This window comes from Puma concolor, chromosome B4, assembly GCF_028749965.1.
Source record: "Puma concolor isolate L17-30 chromosome B4, mPumCon1.1.hap2, whole genome shotgun sequence".
NCBI lineage: Eukaryota > Metazoa > Chordata > Mammalia > Carnivora > Felidae > Puma > Puma concolor.
In genome coordinates, this window is record NC_141673.1 from 99,946,160 (window position 1) to 99,961,300 (window position 15,141).

Below are 15,141 nucleotides of genomic sequence, written 5' to 3' on the forward strand. Positions count from 1 at the left end.
TTTCTTTCTTTCTCTTTCTTTCTTTCTTTCTTTCTTTCTCACACTGTATTGTAACTGTTGATTTATTTATTTTCTCCCTCCACCAGTCTGTGAACAACTTGAGGACAGAAACTTCATTTTACTTATTTTTGCATTCCCAGAACTGGTAAAGTGCCTGGCATATAATAAATGCACGTATTGAGTCCCTACTATAAGCACTATAATATGACAAGTCACTTAATCCTCACAATCGCCTTGCTTCTTAGATATGCAGAAATGTTTACGTTTCTGATTCTGTGTCTCCCTCTCTCTCTGCCCCTCCCACTCACTGTCTCTTTTTCTCAAAAATAAACATTAAAAAAACTATTTTACATAAAAAAAGAATATTCTTTGCCTTCAATCTGAAGCCCAAAAGATACAATGAATACAGAAACGCTATTCATTTCAAACATTCATTTAAAATACTCTATCCAGATATAACTTCTTTAAAACTTTTTTTTAAATGTTTATATGTTTTTGAGACAATGCGAGAGACAGTGTAAGCAGCGGAGGGGCAGACAGAGGGAGACACAGAATGTGAAGCGGGCTCCAGGCTCTGAGCTGTCAGCCCAGAGTCCGATGCGGGGCTCGAACTCACGAACCGTGAGATTATGACCTGAGCCAAAGTCGGACACTTAACCGACTGAGCCACTCAGGCGCCCCCAGATATAACTTCTTAAGTCCTGAGGATCACTATCTCCCTCCATTGCAAAAAGGGGTAGGTTCTGGGAGGAGTCACAGAGCCAAATGTAACAGGGTAGAGGGTTCAGGAGTGGGGGGAGCGTTCATGAGTGCCCTCTTTTCTTTAATTTCCATGATACCTGAGAGGTAAAGCAGATTTGGGGATGACCTCCTTTGGGTATGTTCCCCATGTTCTCTCACTTTGGGAACTCCTAGGAGGTCCAGGGCAGAGTCTAGGGTGGGGGAGACAGGAAATGAACAATTTTTGCAAATATGGCCCTGGGCTTATGGAAATATCTCTACATCATGGACTTACTTTCCCCTGGCTCTTCTGGTCAAAATTTACAGTCCAGAGGAGCGAGATCAGACAGTGAATATCCAGGGTGAAAAGGTGTGGTTGCCTAGATGATCTTCTCTGTTTAAATACTATTCATCTCTTTCCCCCCCATACCTTTGCCTCCAGACCCGTTTCTAAAACAAAAACATTGCTTCCAGAAACAGCTTACACAAAGATAGGTATCCCCTAGCGGAAGAGGCTGGGGGAATCCTGAAGGAGAAGCGCAGAGATAGGGAATCCTGGCCAGCCACTTCTCTTGTTATCAATCACTCTTTTGCCCTGCAGTGACAGCTGGCTGAACACAATCCCTTAATTGGGACTCTCTGACCCCTCCCAGAATCGGCAAGACGATTCTCTGACGTGTCTGGGTCAAAAGGTTTAAAGAGGAAGCCAAAATACGAGTTCTGGTTAAAGGATGATTATTATCTTTCAACAAAACCTTTGGGAGCCACAGCAAGACGCACAGAGTCAAGGACACGGGTTTTCTTTTCAAGGAAAAAACTTTTTTTCATCTACTCCCAAAGCGCTAAATTACATCTCCCCTTAGATTTAACCTCCGGAAAGACATTTTTATCTTCCCTGGATCCCCCTCTACTTCCAAATCTTCTCTGGAGAGTCCCCCCTGTGGCTAAATCACATCTCCTCCCCCAGGGGTCTTTTCCAGGTAATTCTTCCCTGGGGTGATTATTCCGAGCCCATCCCCCCGCCCCAACCCTTTATTCCGGCACCTATGCATCTGTGAAGTGGAAGAAAGTAGCTGCGGTTCACGCCTGCTCTTCTGTTACACACTCACTAGTCAATCAGAGAAATCAAATTAGTTGATTGAATGAGTTTTGCTTTAAGACGCAGAAGAAAGTTGTCCAGTAATGTCACAGGGGATTAAATTAGTCTCCTTCCAACTTCTATCCTGGGAGAGGAGGGGGGGGGGCGGGGGGGAAAGAAGACATCATTACACTCAGAATGTAAAAGAGTTTTTCCTATCTTTTTATTTGTTTAATTGTTTTTCTTTTTTAAGTTTTCCCTAGGGGCACCTGGGTGGCTCAGCCGGTTAAGTGTCCGACTTCGGCTTAGGTCATGATCTCACCGTTTGTGAGTTCGAGCCCCGCGTCGGGCTCTGGGCTGACGGCTCAGAGCCTGGAGCCTGCTTCAGATTCTGTGTCCCCCTCTCTCTCTGCCCCTCCCCCACTCATGCTCTGTCTCAAAAATAAACTTTTTAAAAAAATAAATAAATAAAAAAATAAAGTTATCTCTACACCCAAGGTGAGTTTAAACTCCCAACCCGGAGATCAAGAGTCAACATGCTCTACCGAGCGAGCCATCCAGGTGCTCCCTCAGCTTTTTCCTACCTACAAGAAAATCTCCTGAACGCGCAATGAGATTATTAATAGTGTTATCTCAGAGGAGCAGGATCAGATAATCTTTACTTTTCCCATAGTATTTTTATATAACAAAGATGTAGACTGTAAAAATAATTTTAAAAATTCATCAATTTCTTTTTTTTTTTTTTTAATTTTTTTTTCAACGTTTATTTATTTTTGGGACAGAGAGAGACAGAGCACGAACGGGGGAGGGGCAGAGAGAGAGGGAGACACAGAATCGGAAACAGGCTCCAGGCTCTGAGCCATCAGCCCAGAGCCCGACGCGGGGCTCGAACTCACGGACCGCGAGATCGTGACCTGGCTGAAGTCGGACGCTCAAACCGACTGCGCCACCCAGGCGCCCCAAAATTCATCAATTTCAATCAAAAGAAAATCTTGTTTTTAAAAACCACATAGAACCCCTCCCACAAATGCCACTATTAACTTTTTCTGGTGTGACCTAAGATTATTATTCTTTCTTTAAGAGTTTAGGACCGGGGCGCTTGGGTGGCTCAGTGGGTTAAGCGTCTGACTTCGGCTCAGGTCATGATCTCTCCGTCTGTGAGTTCGAGCCCCGCGTCGGGCTCTGTGCTGACAGCTCAGAGCCTGGAGCCAAAACTAGCTCCCCGAAGGTAATAACATAACTCAGAAGAAAGTCCCTTAACTTTTGAATACTATCACCCTACCGCAAAAGTTCATCCTTACCTCATTCACAAGGATCAGAGTACTGAATTGTTGCCTGTTCACCTGTAAGATGAAAAGACATATATTATTACATAAGGGCCCTCATGCATTCAAAGAGAAAGTACTTCATAAAACCTACTGCTTTAACCCTGTTCAGAGGACCCCTAGACGCGATGAGCATATTATGAGCATATTCCGAATTACGGGAAAGTTCCAAACACTACTGTTGTGGTAAATTCTTAATCGCAGCAAAAACATTAAGAATAGTCAGGCCTTAAAGAACAAGGGTCCCTCTTGTCCTTTTGGTCTGTGGACCGTCGTAAAACATCGCTAGTGCAGAAGACTTTTAAAAATGACATACAGTTAAAATGCAATGTTTTGGGAGGTCAAATAATGTAATTATATGCTACTTGCTTGGGAAAGAGTATCTGTAAAATTAGGGGAGATAGCATGAAGAGCGAGGTAGAACTACGTTGGGAGATACAATAGAGCTCAGCCCTCACCTGGGAGGTAGTAGTCATAGACCGTGATGGTTGCTGGTTTCAGGTTAGTGACCAACGTACGTTGGCTGATGGTGAAGGTAAAGGCCTGAGTCTTCTTATTCAGCTGTGGAGAAGAAAGACAAAACAGCGTATCAAAACTAAAGAGAAAATAACACTCTCTGTAATGCGGAGATTAAAAGACTCTTGTCTTCACCCAAATCTCCTGAAACCCTTCTACCTGTCTCTTCTTGCCCTAGGCCAGTCTTCAAGATGTTGGCTTCTGCCGACTTCCTGACTCTTTCTTCTTAGGATCTTACGGCTTCCTGGCCTCCTTGTGACAAAGTCCCCTCCATTCTTGGTCTACTCTAACCCATGGTTCCTCCACTAAATTAATTGAAGTGGCCAAAGGAACAGAATCTTTCTTTTTTTTTTTTTTAATTTTTTTTTAAGTTTTTATTTATTTTTGAGACAGAGAGAGACAGAGCATGAACGGGGGAGGGGCAGAGAGAGAGGGAGACACAGAATCGGAAGCAGGCTCCAGGCTCTGAGCCATCAGCCCAGAGCCCGACGCGGGGCTCGAACTCATGGACCACGAGATCGTGACCTGAGTTGAAGTCGGATGCTTAAACGACTGAGCCACCCAGGCGCCCCTCTTTCTTTTTTTTAAAGGCTCTTTGCTTCCTAGTGGTTTTCTCTCTTCCTTCAGGTCTCTGATCAGGTAACATCTCCTCAGAGAGGCCTTTCCTGACCACCTTATTTTAAAATAGTCACATCCTGGCCGACACATTTTTAAATGACATAGATAGCGGGGAGCCTGGGTGGATTAGTTGGTTAAGTGTCCGACTCTTGATTTCGGCTCAGGTCACGATCTCATGGTTCTTGGGATCGAGCCCCACATCAGGCTCTACGCCGACAGGGCGGAGCCTGCTTGGGGTTCTCTCTCCCTCTCTCTTTGCCCCTACCCCCTCTCAAAATAAATAAATAAACTTAAAAAAAATAAATGACATAGATGGCTAGCATGATGTATCTGTTAGTACTGCCCTGGAGGTGAATAAGAATATTTTATAGTAAACAACATGGAGGTAGAATTCACCTCATGGCTTCAGACCCATTCTCTCAGTTCCCTCATCCCTGTGCATGTGACACCAGTATATGCAGATTAAAAGGGAAGTTGCAAAGCTACATAAGGAATCAAGCTCTTGGGTTCAGTTTCTGAACACCTACCTCTTCCAAGTAAATGTTCAGTACGTCAGTTCCAGATTCAACCTTCTTCACCAGTGGTTGTTGGAGAAGCTAAATGAGAAAGGGGGAAAATAAAACAGACTAAGATCCAGAGCCTTCCCTATCCCCTAGGGTACTATACCAAAGCTCTGTCATGATCAAGGAAACAATATATACTGTGGAAAAGGTAAGACAAAGGAACCAAGATGATTCCAGTTTCCATTTAACACATCTGATGCACTTTTGCAGCCCATTGAAATAATGTAATTATGAGTTGTATATATACATGCATAGATAGATAGATGATAGATAGATAGATAGATAGATAGATATACCATGAAGCCCATTTCACCAGCTTTTGAGGGATCATGTTATGTCCTTTTAGAGCTTGTTAAATGAAGAAGAAAGAACAGACTTACTAACTGATTGGTGCCCTCCATGGGACTGAACCCAGAAAGCATCTTCACTTCTACAATGGCCATATTGGAAGAGCTGCGACTCCCCACATAACTAAAGGCAGAAAGAGGTACATCTGTGTCAACCCGTTATTTTCACTCTTAGCAGACTCTGTAGCCCCAACGTGCGCACGCGCGCACACACACACACACACACACCCCTCAGCTTCTATGATCCGGGTGCCCCCCCCGCCACCAGCTCAGCTTTTCTCACCTGGTGTGGATAGTAAGCACCAAGGATCGAGGTGAAGTAACTTGCTCACATGTATCCTTTCCCACTTCTACACTAAGACTAAAGGTATCCGCAAATTTAGGAGGGGGGATGTTGTATTTCAGCACCGTCTAGCAGGAGGAAATAGATAACCAAATCAGAGCTGGGAAGAACTTTAACTATTGCACAGCTCAAACTACTCTCTTCACAAATGAGACAGAAGGTTCGACTGGAGGCAAAGACGCCCGCAGGCTCTCCTTCCCAATGCGTGCTGGTTCTTTCTCATGGATCTCTGCTTACCTGCACGTAGACACAGCCCTGGCCCGAGGCCTCCAAGGTATACGCTCCAGGGATATTAGGTAGAGTCTCCTGCTGAAATACCAACCGGTTGGCAGCCTGAATGTTGAAAGCACGCTGGAAATTCCCACTGGATTTCACAGCCAGGTTGACTTCCTCAGATGGCACATAGGCAGTGGTGGCGTATTTGGCGAGAGCTTGGAGGGCAACTACAGTATCCTGAAGAAAACGGTGGAGCATATGCTTACATTTTGTGAGCCACTGGAATTAACTGCAAATAACCCGATAACCTACGTGTCTGGCGGTTCACTAGTGTGGATGACGCCTCTTCTTTTTTTTTTCTAAAATTTTTTTTTAACGTTTATTTATTTTTGAGACAGAGAGAGACAGAGCATGAACGGGAGAGGGTCAGAGAGAGGGAGACACAGAATCCGAAACAGGCTCCAGGCTCTGAGCTGTCCGCACAGAGCCCAACGCGGGGCTCAAACTCACGGACCGCGAGATCATGACCTGAGCCGAAGTCGGCCGCCTAACCGACTGAGCCACCCAGGCGCCCCGCTGATGACGCCTCTTCTAAGTATGTAAGAGCCACGTTCATCAATGCCGGGGAAACCAACATAGAAATCATATCTTGCCTGTCTAGAAAATTGTCATCAAGTTGTTATGACACAGCTATAGGTTATCGGGTTCATCTCATATTCGTCTTCAACCAAACCTAGTTTTAGAATGGGCTATAGTTAGAAGCAAGTGGGTAACTGTTCAGTATATATTTTACAGTTTCCTTATTTGGAGAGGAAATAGCAGTAACATAATAGCCCTAAAAATTGCACATTCTTCAAAGTCATTTAGCTCTGTGATGATCTTCTATGGCACAGCTGGAGAGGATATCAGGGTACCCTTCCTTGCGAACTAAGGCTTCTTCGCCGCTGTGCCATGTGACCATCTTTTCTTCACTTGGATAGAAGACAGATAAGCTGCCACCAAGAAGACAAGGCATCAGAACTTTTCCATTCTGAAAATATGATTTATGTAAGTGACAACTAGAGGAAAGAAAAAACAGAACGAGATGTCCAGCAAATTGCTATGTTTTACTGCTATGAGAATATCTACATGCTCGACACTTTGTACAGTATCTACAGAATAAGGGAACCCCACATCTTCCTATCCCAAATGAAAAAGAACAGCTGTATTTAGACATCTTACTGTCGTATAAAAGCCCGGGTGGCTCAGTCGGTTAAGCGTCCGACTTCGGCTCAGGTCATGATCTCACGGCTGGTGGGTTCGAGCCCCGCGTCGGGCTCTGTGCTGACAGCTCAGAGCCTGGAGCCTGCTTCAGATTCTGTGTCTCCCTCTCGCTCCCTGCCCCTTCCCCACTTGCACTCTGTCTCTTAAAAAAAAATAAATATTAAAAAAATTTTTTTTTCAAAAAACAGGAAGGCAAGTCACCCACTCTGGGGAAGCTGCGAACAAGTGATTCCTATGCAGCTTGACTATCTACACACAACTTTTTATCTACTCTCCGTGAACTTGATCCCAAAAGGTCCTTATTGCTCTGATATGTGGAAACAATTCAAGAAACGAGACCTCATCACTGGCTGAAAAACCACTGTGGGTGACATGTGCCTTCTTGTAATAGCTAAGGATTTTATTAAAAAACAATTCTGACATGTATCTGTCACTGAGAGTTCTAAACATTTCACTCACAGCTTTCTGAAATTGTATATCATAATTGTTTAGGGCTCAGCAAGAAAGAAGTCCTTCCTGATCTTTGGCCAAGAATTTCCTTGAAGGAAGGAAGGATAGTACCATATTATTTATTTATTTATTTATTTATTTAGAAAGAGAGAGTGCAATCAGGGGAGGAGGAGGAGGAGAGAGAGAGAGAGAGAGAGAGAGAGAGAATCTCAAGCAGGCTCCACGTTCAGTGCAGAGTCCAATGCGGGGCTCAATCTCACGACCCTGGGGTCATGACCTGAGCCAAAATCAAGAGTCAGACACCCAAGTGACTGAGCCACCCAGGTGCCCCAGTGCCATATAATTTTTTTTAAATTCCTATTAAGGCATTACCATATTCAGTTTCAGTGCTCTTAACATCTTTACCAGACACTTCATCAGTTAAAATATATTCTTTTTCCAGGTCTAATTTACATGTTATATCCTCAACGAAACTGGCCCTAATTTCAACGAGTCAGAATACAATCTTTACAAAGACAAGAAATATGTTTTTTTGAGTATTTTGTATGATCAGTGAGTTGGATATGGTATGTATTTAATAACATTTGCAGCACAAATGAATTAATGACTACTCTCTGTATAATCATCTAAGATGATTTTTATGATACTATTTGAATATATCATGCGATTTTGCATCTTTTTCCCAACTGCCACCAAATTCAAGTTCTCCTTACCCCTAACCTAGACAAATGAAAGAGTGTCCTATCTCTTCAAATCCAGTGTCTCTCTCCTCAGACCCGTCCCCTACACTAAGTAACAGCAAGTAACCGGTTAATCTTTCTGACACAAAGTTAAAAAAATTAATAGCTTCTCAGAATGGGCAAAATCTTGAGGCTGATACACAAGGGCCTCCATGGTATAAACCTGTCCGAATTTCTAAACTGAGGTCCCGTTATGCATTGGCTAACCCAGTTTTCCCGACAGTCATTCTATACTTTTGCAAACTGTTGTCTCTGCTCATGCCATTTCTCCTTCCTTGTAATAGTTGTCCCCCCAAATCTTACATATCCTTTTATTTATTTGTTTGTTTGTAAGTAGGTTCGACACCCAACATGGGGCTTGAACTCACGACTCCAAGACCAAGAGTCACATGCTCTACCAACTGAGCCTGTCAGGTGCCCCTGCCTGTGCTTTTAGATCTACCTCAAATGTTACTCCCCTGAAGACTTTTCTTATCCTTCAAGTTGTTGTAAGCTCTCTTTCCCTCTTTAAGTGCATTATTTTGTATCTTTTGTTCCTTTCTGGTATAACCAAATCCTGCTCTGTCGTTATAGAGCTTTTCCTAACTTTACTTCTAGTTTGTGAACTTTTTTTTTTTTAAGAGTCCAGTGGGGCATTTTATTTGCATGAACATATTCTATCCCTAGGAAAAGAATTCCCGGGATTTTCCCTCCTGTGTGTTTTCATCCTGCTTCCTCATGGTCCATGATGCCACCTGAGGTTGTCAGTACAATGAAACCAACTGGCAGGAGGGGAGCAGATTTTTCTGCCACTTTTCTAGACCTTTGAGCTGTACATCAAACCTGGGGCTGATCACTCCACACTTGTTTAGCCTCCCCCCCTCCGCCCTGTGAGGTTTCCAATAATTTTCCCAGCTCTGTGAGCATCGATGATTTCAAATTCGCCAATGCAAGCATGCTTCAGTATCACAGTTAGAAATCAGACGATGACTTTGGAGCACGACCCAGTAAGAACCTGGTGTTTGCTTCTCTTTTCAGCATTGTCAATGCTCTTGAGAGCCTCTGCCAGGACATTCATGTGCACCGTTATGGCGGCACGAAAAATGGCGGAAAGAGCTAGTTTGTGAACTTTTTAAAGTAGAAACTGTATATCTTACTAGCTTCCCAATACCTGCAATAGAAGGAAGTATACCTGTAAAATCTTGCTTTTATGTTTCTGACTCCATAATTGGCTTTCTAATCTGTTAATGTATAATTTAGCCATAATTATATATGTCCTATTCACACATAAAACACTGATCTTATGCTTCTCTTTATTCCATTATGTTTCATACTCTACAAAGGAAGAGAATTAAGTACATATAGTACTATTTATGTGTTCATATGACCCGTTGTTATGAACCCTATATATTTTTCACACGTTTTTCCTCCCTCCCTATAGAATTATACGTCTCTTGACCTAGAAGTCAAGGGCAATAGTTTTTTTGTCTTGTTTTTGTTTGTTTGTTGTTTTGTCCTCTCTCCACAGAGAACCTAATGCTACCTGATAAGTTGAGGCTGGAGAGTGGGTTATTTACCTGAGTAGAAGAGAAGCCCCCATATGCGTTGCGTTGCTTGGCCAACCAAGCCACTATGGCAGTGGCCTTGGCTATCTCCTTTTGAGTCAGGCTGGCTTTGCTAAGCTGGGCTAATAAGATATATGCTGTAAGTTCCACATCTACAGCCTCAGGCTCAGACCAAGGTCTGGCATCCTGGGACCGAGTAGGCTTTTGGCTCCAGTGAATGGACTCTCCTGTGGAGAAAGAAGCATAATCAGGAAGGTCTTAGAAGGAGATGATTTCCCATATTCAATGTGTAAATGCTACACCTCAGAGCAGAGCAAGCACCAGCCAAAAATTAATCATGAGTTAGAAAAAAAATATTTCTCAGAATCTTCGGGTGTATTGGCCATTATGTTTACACAGGGATGTGTGTGTATACGTGTGTGTGTGTGTGTGTAGAGCCATCCATAATTCCTCAAGGTGAAGCTGAGAGTATCAACAAATGCCTCCAGCAATCACATGAAAACCACTCTTGTTAATTTATCAATTCTAATGCCAGTGGAGATAAGGTAAGTAGAAACTTACAAGAATCTTATGTGTTTGGGGGCATGTTTTTGGCGTGTAGAATTTTGTTAATTTTTTAGCCTTTATTTTACCTAATCAACAGTTTAACATTTTAAGAATAAAAATGACAGGATATGCGTAAGAACTCTGAGAAATCATAGAAAAATGCTAATGAGGGTGAGCAAATAGAATATGAGACTAAAACAGAACTCTAGGACAACCAAGACGACAGATAACTCAAAGAAAGGGATGAGCAAATGGAAATAAAAAGAATGAAAGCAATGGGAATGCAATCTGGTGCAGCCACTCTGGAAAACAGGATGGAGCTTCCTCAAAAAAGTAAAAATAGAACTACCCTGGGACCCAGCAATTATACTACTAGGCATTTATCCAAGGGATACAGGGGTGCTGTTTCGAAGGGACACATGCACCCCCATGATTATAGCAGCACTATCAACAATAGCCAAAGTATGGAAAGAGCCCAAATGTCCATCGACGGATGAATGGATAAAGAAGATGTAGTATTTATATACAATGGAGTATTACTCAGCCATCAAAAGGAATGAAATCTTGCCATTTGCAACCACGTGGATGGAACTGGAAGGTATTATGCTAAGTGAAATTAGTCAGTCAGAGAAAGACAAAAATCATATGGCTTCACTCATACGAGGACTTTGAGACAAAACAGATGAACATAAGGGAAGGGGGGCAAAAATAATATAAAAACAGGGAGGGGGACAAAACAGAAGAGACTCATAAATATGGAGAACAAACTGAGGGTTACGGGAGGGGTTGTGGGAGGGGGGAAGGGCTAAATGGGTAAGGGGCACTAAGAAATCTATTCCTGAAATCATTGTTGCACTATATGCTAACTAATTTGGATGTAAATTAGAAAAAAAAATTAAATTAAAAAAAAGAAGAGTGAAATCTAGAAGTTTAATTAATTATCCATTTAAAGATAATAAATAAATAGCCCACAGGAGGCAATCTAATTGGAAAAACATAAAAGAAAACATGTGAGCCGGCAATGCAAGATAATGGAGAAGAGATAATCTCATTAAATCAATATACACTGGAACAGGTATGTGCAACCCACGGTCTGAGACACTCATTTCATGACTAGAGTCGCTTATGTACCAGTCAAAAAACTACCCAGAACCCAGGAGAGGACAACTTAGTAATGACATTCATACAAATGAAGACCAAGATGAAGCTTTTACCTGGAGGTCTGATTTTAACCCCACAGCTAGATCAATAAAATGCTTGTTAGAACATCAAATAGTATTCCAGATACATCCAAAAGTTTTTAGGGTGCCTGGTTGGCTCAACCAGAAGAGCATGAGACTCTTCATCTCGGGGTCATGGGTTCAAGCCCCACATTGGGTGTAGAGGTTATGTCCATAAAGTTTTTAAAGGACCTTGAGAAGTCTCTCTTATCCTGTCAACCTCAGTGAACTCATAGCAAAGAATTGTCAAAGACGGGCAAAAGGGGGGATTCTACAACACCAAGGGGTCCTTTGACTAGCTCCCACCGTTTGTTTTCTCTTCGTGTTAAAAATATAACAACGCCTTTTAAGGACTTCCATGGGCTTTCTTATAAAACCCTCAACAGTGACCTAATGACTTCACACCTTGTGCTAAAAGGAATCCTCTCTAAGACTGAATATATGTGGGACTACGGGGACTAGGAACAATCACAGATAACTCACAGCGCATTTCCACAATTTCGACAAAACACTCCTAACATGGCCAACATACCTGTGATGATAGCCTGCTGGTCTAACTTTTCAAGAAGAGTGTTTCTGATGTCCATCTCCCCAGCCAGAGAGAAAGTATAAGCTAGTAGGGCCTGTGTGTAGAGGCTGTTAGTGGAGGAAACAGAATTCCTGAGGCACCGTAGGCCCCGACTCACCATCGGGTCCTAAAAGGTACAATGAAGAACTGAGTTTATAAGGCATTCCTTTGAAAACGGGAAGTGATAAGGAAGTCATCGTATCCTTTTTTGAGTCTACAAGGGTGAACGGTAGGTGCATGTCTCTAGAAGTAGGCATAATAGGAAGGATAGACAGAGGAGGCCCTAGAGACACGCACCTGTATGGTTTTGCTCATCTCCAGCAACGCGGCTGTGATGTATGCAGTCAGGGAAGTCTCATCATCAACGCCACCCTAGAGGATGCAGGGAGACGAGGTCAGGGCCACAGGCAGCACAGCGCGTTGTATGACTCGTGCGCAGATTGCAAAAAAGTATCCCCTCTGAATGGGTGGATTATTTAAACAAGCAAACAGACAATCACAGGGGAGGGGATATGGACAAAAATCTCTTATTCTCGGGCTCTTCCTGAATCTGAGCCTCCTCAAACAGATATCCTCTCAAGAAGCAGAAGGCCCCGGGGGCGCCTGGGTGGCTCAGTTGGTTAGCGTCTGACTCTTGATTTCAGCTCAGATCACGAGCTCACGGACCAAACCCCAAGTCTGGGCCGACAGCTTGGGATTTTCTCTCTCCCCCTCTCTCTGCACCACCCCCTCCCCTTCGTGCTCACTCTCTGCCTCAAAATAAAGAAAAGAAATTAAAAAAAAAAAAAAAAAAAAAAAAGGTCCAGCCTCTTCTCCACGGGGGAGATTAGATGGCACCCACCCCGTTTAATGCCTTTCACGGAAAGATATGAGCAAGTTTTTAAAAACAGCTAATCACAATTGCTATCCTCATTCGGGAGATAAGAAAATAAACCCTTAAAAGGCTAAATGGCTTGCTGGAGATTACACAGCTAGTAAGCAGCAGGAGTTGAACCCAGGGAGTTTAATTATGGAGCTCCTGCACCAAATCACTAAAGCTTGCTACGTAGACAGGTGATGGGTTTCTTAAGAGCCTGGCCGGGGCTGGTGGGCAGGAAGAGGAAACATCTCCGCCATCTTGTTCAAGTCAAGCCCTGGCTTGTGCTACTTCCACGTGTATTTCAGTGTATAAGGGGACAGAGATTTGGAGACACTGATGAAATCTGGCATAAGGGGGGCGCCTGGGTGGCGCAGTCGGTTAAGCGTCCGACTTCAGCCAGGTCACGATCTCGCGGTCCGGGAGTTCGAGCCCCGCGTCGGGCTCTGGGCTGATGGCTCAGAGCCTGGAGCCTGTTTCCGATTCTGTGTCTCCCTCTCTCTCTGCCCCTCCCCCGTTCATGCTCTGTCTCTCTCTGTCCCAAAAATAAATAAACGTTGAAAAAAAAAAAAATCTGGCATAAGGAATGTACTAGTGAATCCTACACAGAGACTTTTTTTTTGTTTAATACTCAAACTGTTTTAATGGAGGCCCCAGAATGGCAACGTAAATGATTTCCCTAGCAACGCACATACAAATCTTTCCTTCACTGGGTATATTCCGAGTTGAACAAATTCTCCCGAAGCATCAACACCTCAGCCTGTGTTTGGGAGGGGTACCGGCAATGTAGTGAATGGAGTCCAGCGGCTATGGTTCAAAACAGAGTCCTACCACTCATTACCATTCACCTTGGGCGGTTTACTTAATCTCTGCACCTTCATCTGTAAAATGGGAGTGATAGTGGTATACCGGCACCTAGCTGATTAATTGGCTGTAAACATTAAATAATATCAAATAAACGAAGTGCTTGGAACAGTGCCTGGCGCAGAGTGAACCTCTTACAGAAAACACTGGACTGCCTAGGGGTCGTCACCAGAGAAAGTGGCTTCGCTTCCGATTCAGGGAGCTAGCAAAAGACGCAGCGAACGTCTAGTCCGGTGGTTTGCTCACGCCTTCGGGAATATCAGAATCACCTCGAGGGCTTGTTAGAAATACAAATTTCTGGCCCACGCCCTCCAGAGTTTCTCAGAGTAGGCGGGGTAGGAACTGGGATTTGTATTTCTAACAAGTTCTCAGGTGCTGCTGCCGCCGCTGATCTGAGGACCACAAGTTGAGAGCCTTGTGCTAGTACATGTTCTCGTTTTCTACAGACGTGGAAGCTGTGGCTCAGACTGGTTGAGTACATTGACCGGGGTCACCCAGAGCCAGGGCTCAGACCTGAAGAACACTGACTCCCAGGCCTATGCCCTTTTGATTCTGCTCAGTCAGAGGTGCAGGCTCCTCCCAGATGCGGGGATGGGCTGAGAGCCCGGGGGAGGATGTGCACCTTCATAGCTGTGTGTAAGAGCTTTCCCACATTGGCATAGCAGCCGCTGGGGAGCTGGTTTTCCGCCATCCACTTGAGAGCATCCTGGATATTCTTCTCATCAATGAAGATGAATTCCTGAGCTTGGCCAAAGCATTTGGTGACAAACGCTGTCAACCTACGTGGGTAAAGAGAAACATGTGGCATGAAGGGGGGGGATTCCCCAGTGAGGGTGCAACAGTTCCGTCATTTATTCTGGCCTATGGTTCCAGAAGGGGATTGAGGAAACATAATGCCATAGGAGCCTAGAAAAGGGAAGTATTAATGGGTATTAATGGGGACAAGAACGGGGGAGGCACAAGCTCAAGGAGAAGGGTGAGGGGCTTGACCCTACATGAGGCTGAAATAATCAGTATTAAAGGAGTAGAAGCCGGATGTAAGAAGGAATGGGGTTAAGGGAAGAGGTAGAGAGGAATAGTTCCACAGGCCCAGAAATGACGCTCTGGGATCCACTGAGAATTGGGCAATATTACCAGGTGTTTCCATCTTCATCCTGCTCCCCAAAGGCACTGTATGAGCCATTGCTGTGTTTGTACAGTAGCTCCTTCTGGTACCCTGGGAAGCCAGATACGGGGTTAGATCACAGGACCGACTTCAAAAAAACATGGCTTTCAAGACTTTCAGGGATGTGGGCCACTTTGGAGGGAACCTCCCTATATCTTATTAGCCTATCATAGCCCCTAGAGAATGCGTTCAAGAAGAA

General features: G+C 43.9%; 1 protein-coding gene, 1 long non-coding RNA gene and 1 pseudogene across 2 annotated transcripts in view; 1 reads left to right on the forward strand and 2 right to left on the reverse strand.

Annotated features, from left to right (window-relative positions):
* Positions 1 to 15,141, forward strand: part of LOC147579341 (uncharacterized) — a 51,694-nt gene that overhangs the window by 31,280 nt on the left and 5,273 nt on the right. The window lies entirely within an intron of this gene.
* Positions 1,439 to 15,141, reverse strand: part of A2ML1 (alpha-2-macroglobulin like 1) — a 49,760-nt gene continuing 36,057 nt past the window's right edge. The window contains exons 25-36 of the mRNA XM_086714138.1: positions 14,912 to 14,993; positions 14,400 to 14,556; positions 12,355 to 12,429; positions 12,022 to 12,184; positions 9,736 to 9,950; positions 5,748 to 5,963; positions 5,451 to 5,578; positions 5,201 to 5,291; positions 4,785 to 4,853; positions 3,582 to 3,684; positions 3,100 to 3,141; positions 1,439 to 1,943 (exon numbers count right to left, since the gene is read on the reverse strand). Of these exons, the coding sequence (XP_086570264.1) occupies positions 3,101 to 3,141; positions 3,582 to 3,684; positions 4,785 to 4,853; positions 5,201 to 5,291; positions 5,451 to 5,578; positions 5,748 to 5,963; positions 9,736 to 9,950; positions 12,022 to 12,184; positions 12,355 to 12,429; positions 14,400 to 14,556; positions 14,912 to 14,993 (1,340 nt within the window). The 3' untranslated portion in view covers positions 1,439 to 1,943; position 3,100. The remainder of the gene's footprint in view (positions 1,944 to 3,099; positions 3,142 to 3,581; positions 3,685 to 4,784; positions 4,854 to 5,200; positions 5,292 to 5,450; positions 5,579 to 5,747; positions 5,964 to 9,735; positions 9,951 to 12,021; positions 12,185 to 12,354; positions 12,430 to 14,399; positions 14,557 to 14,911; positions 14,994 to 15,141) is intronic.
* On the reverse strand, positions 8,852 to 9,306 carry LOC112867424 (small ribosomal subunit protein uS8 pseudogene; annotated as a pseudogene).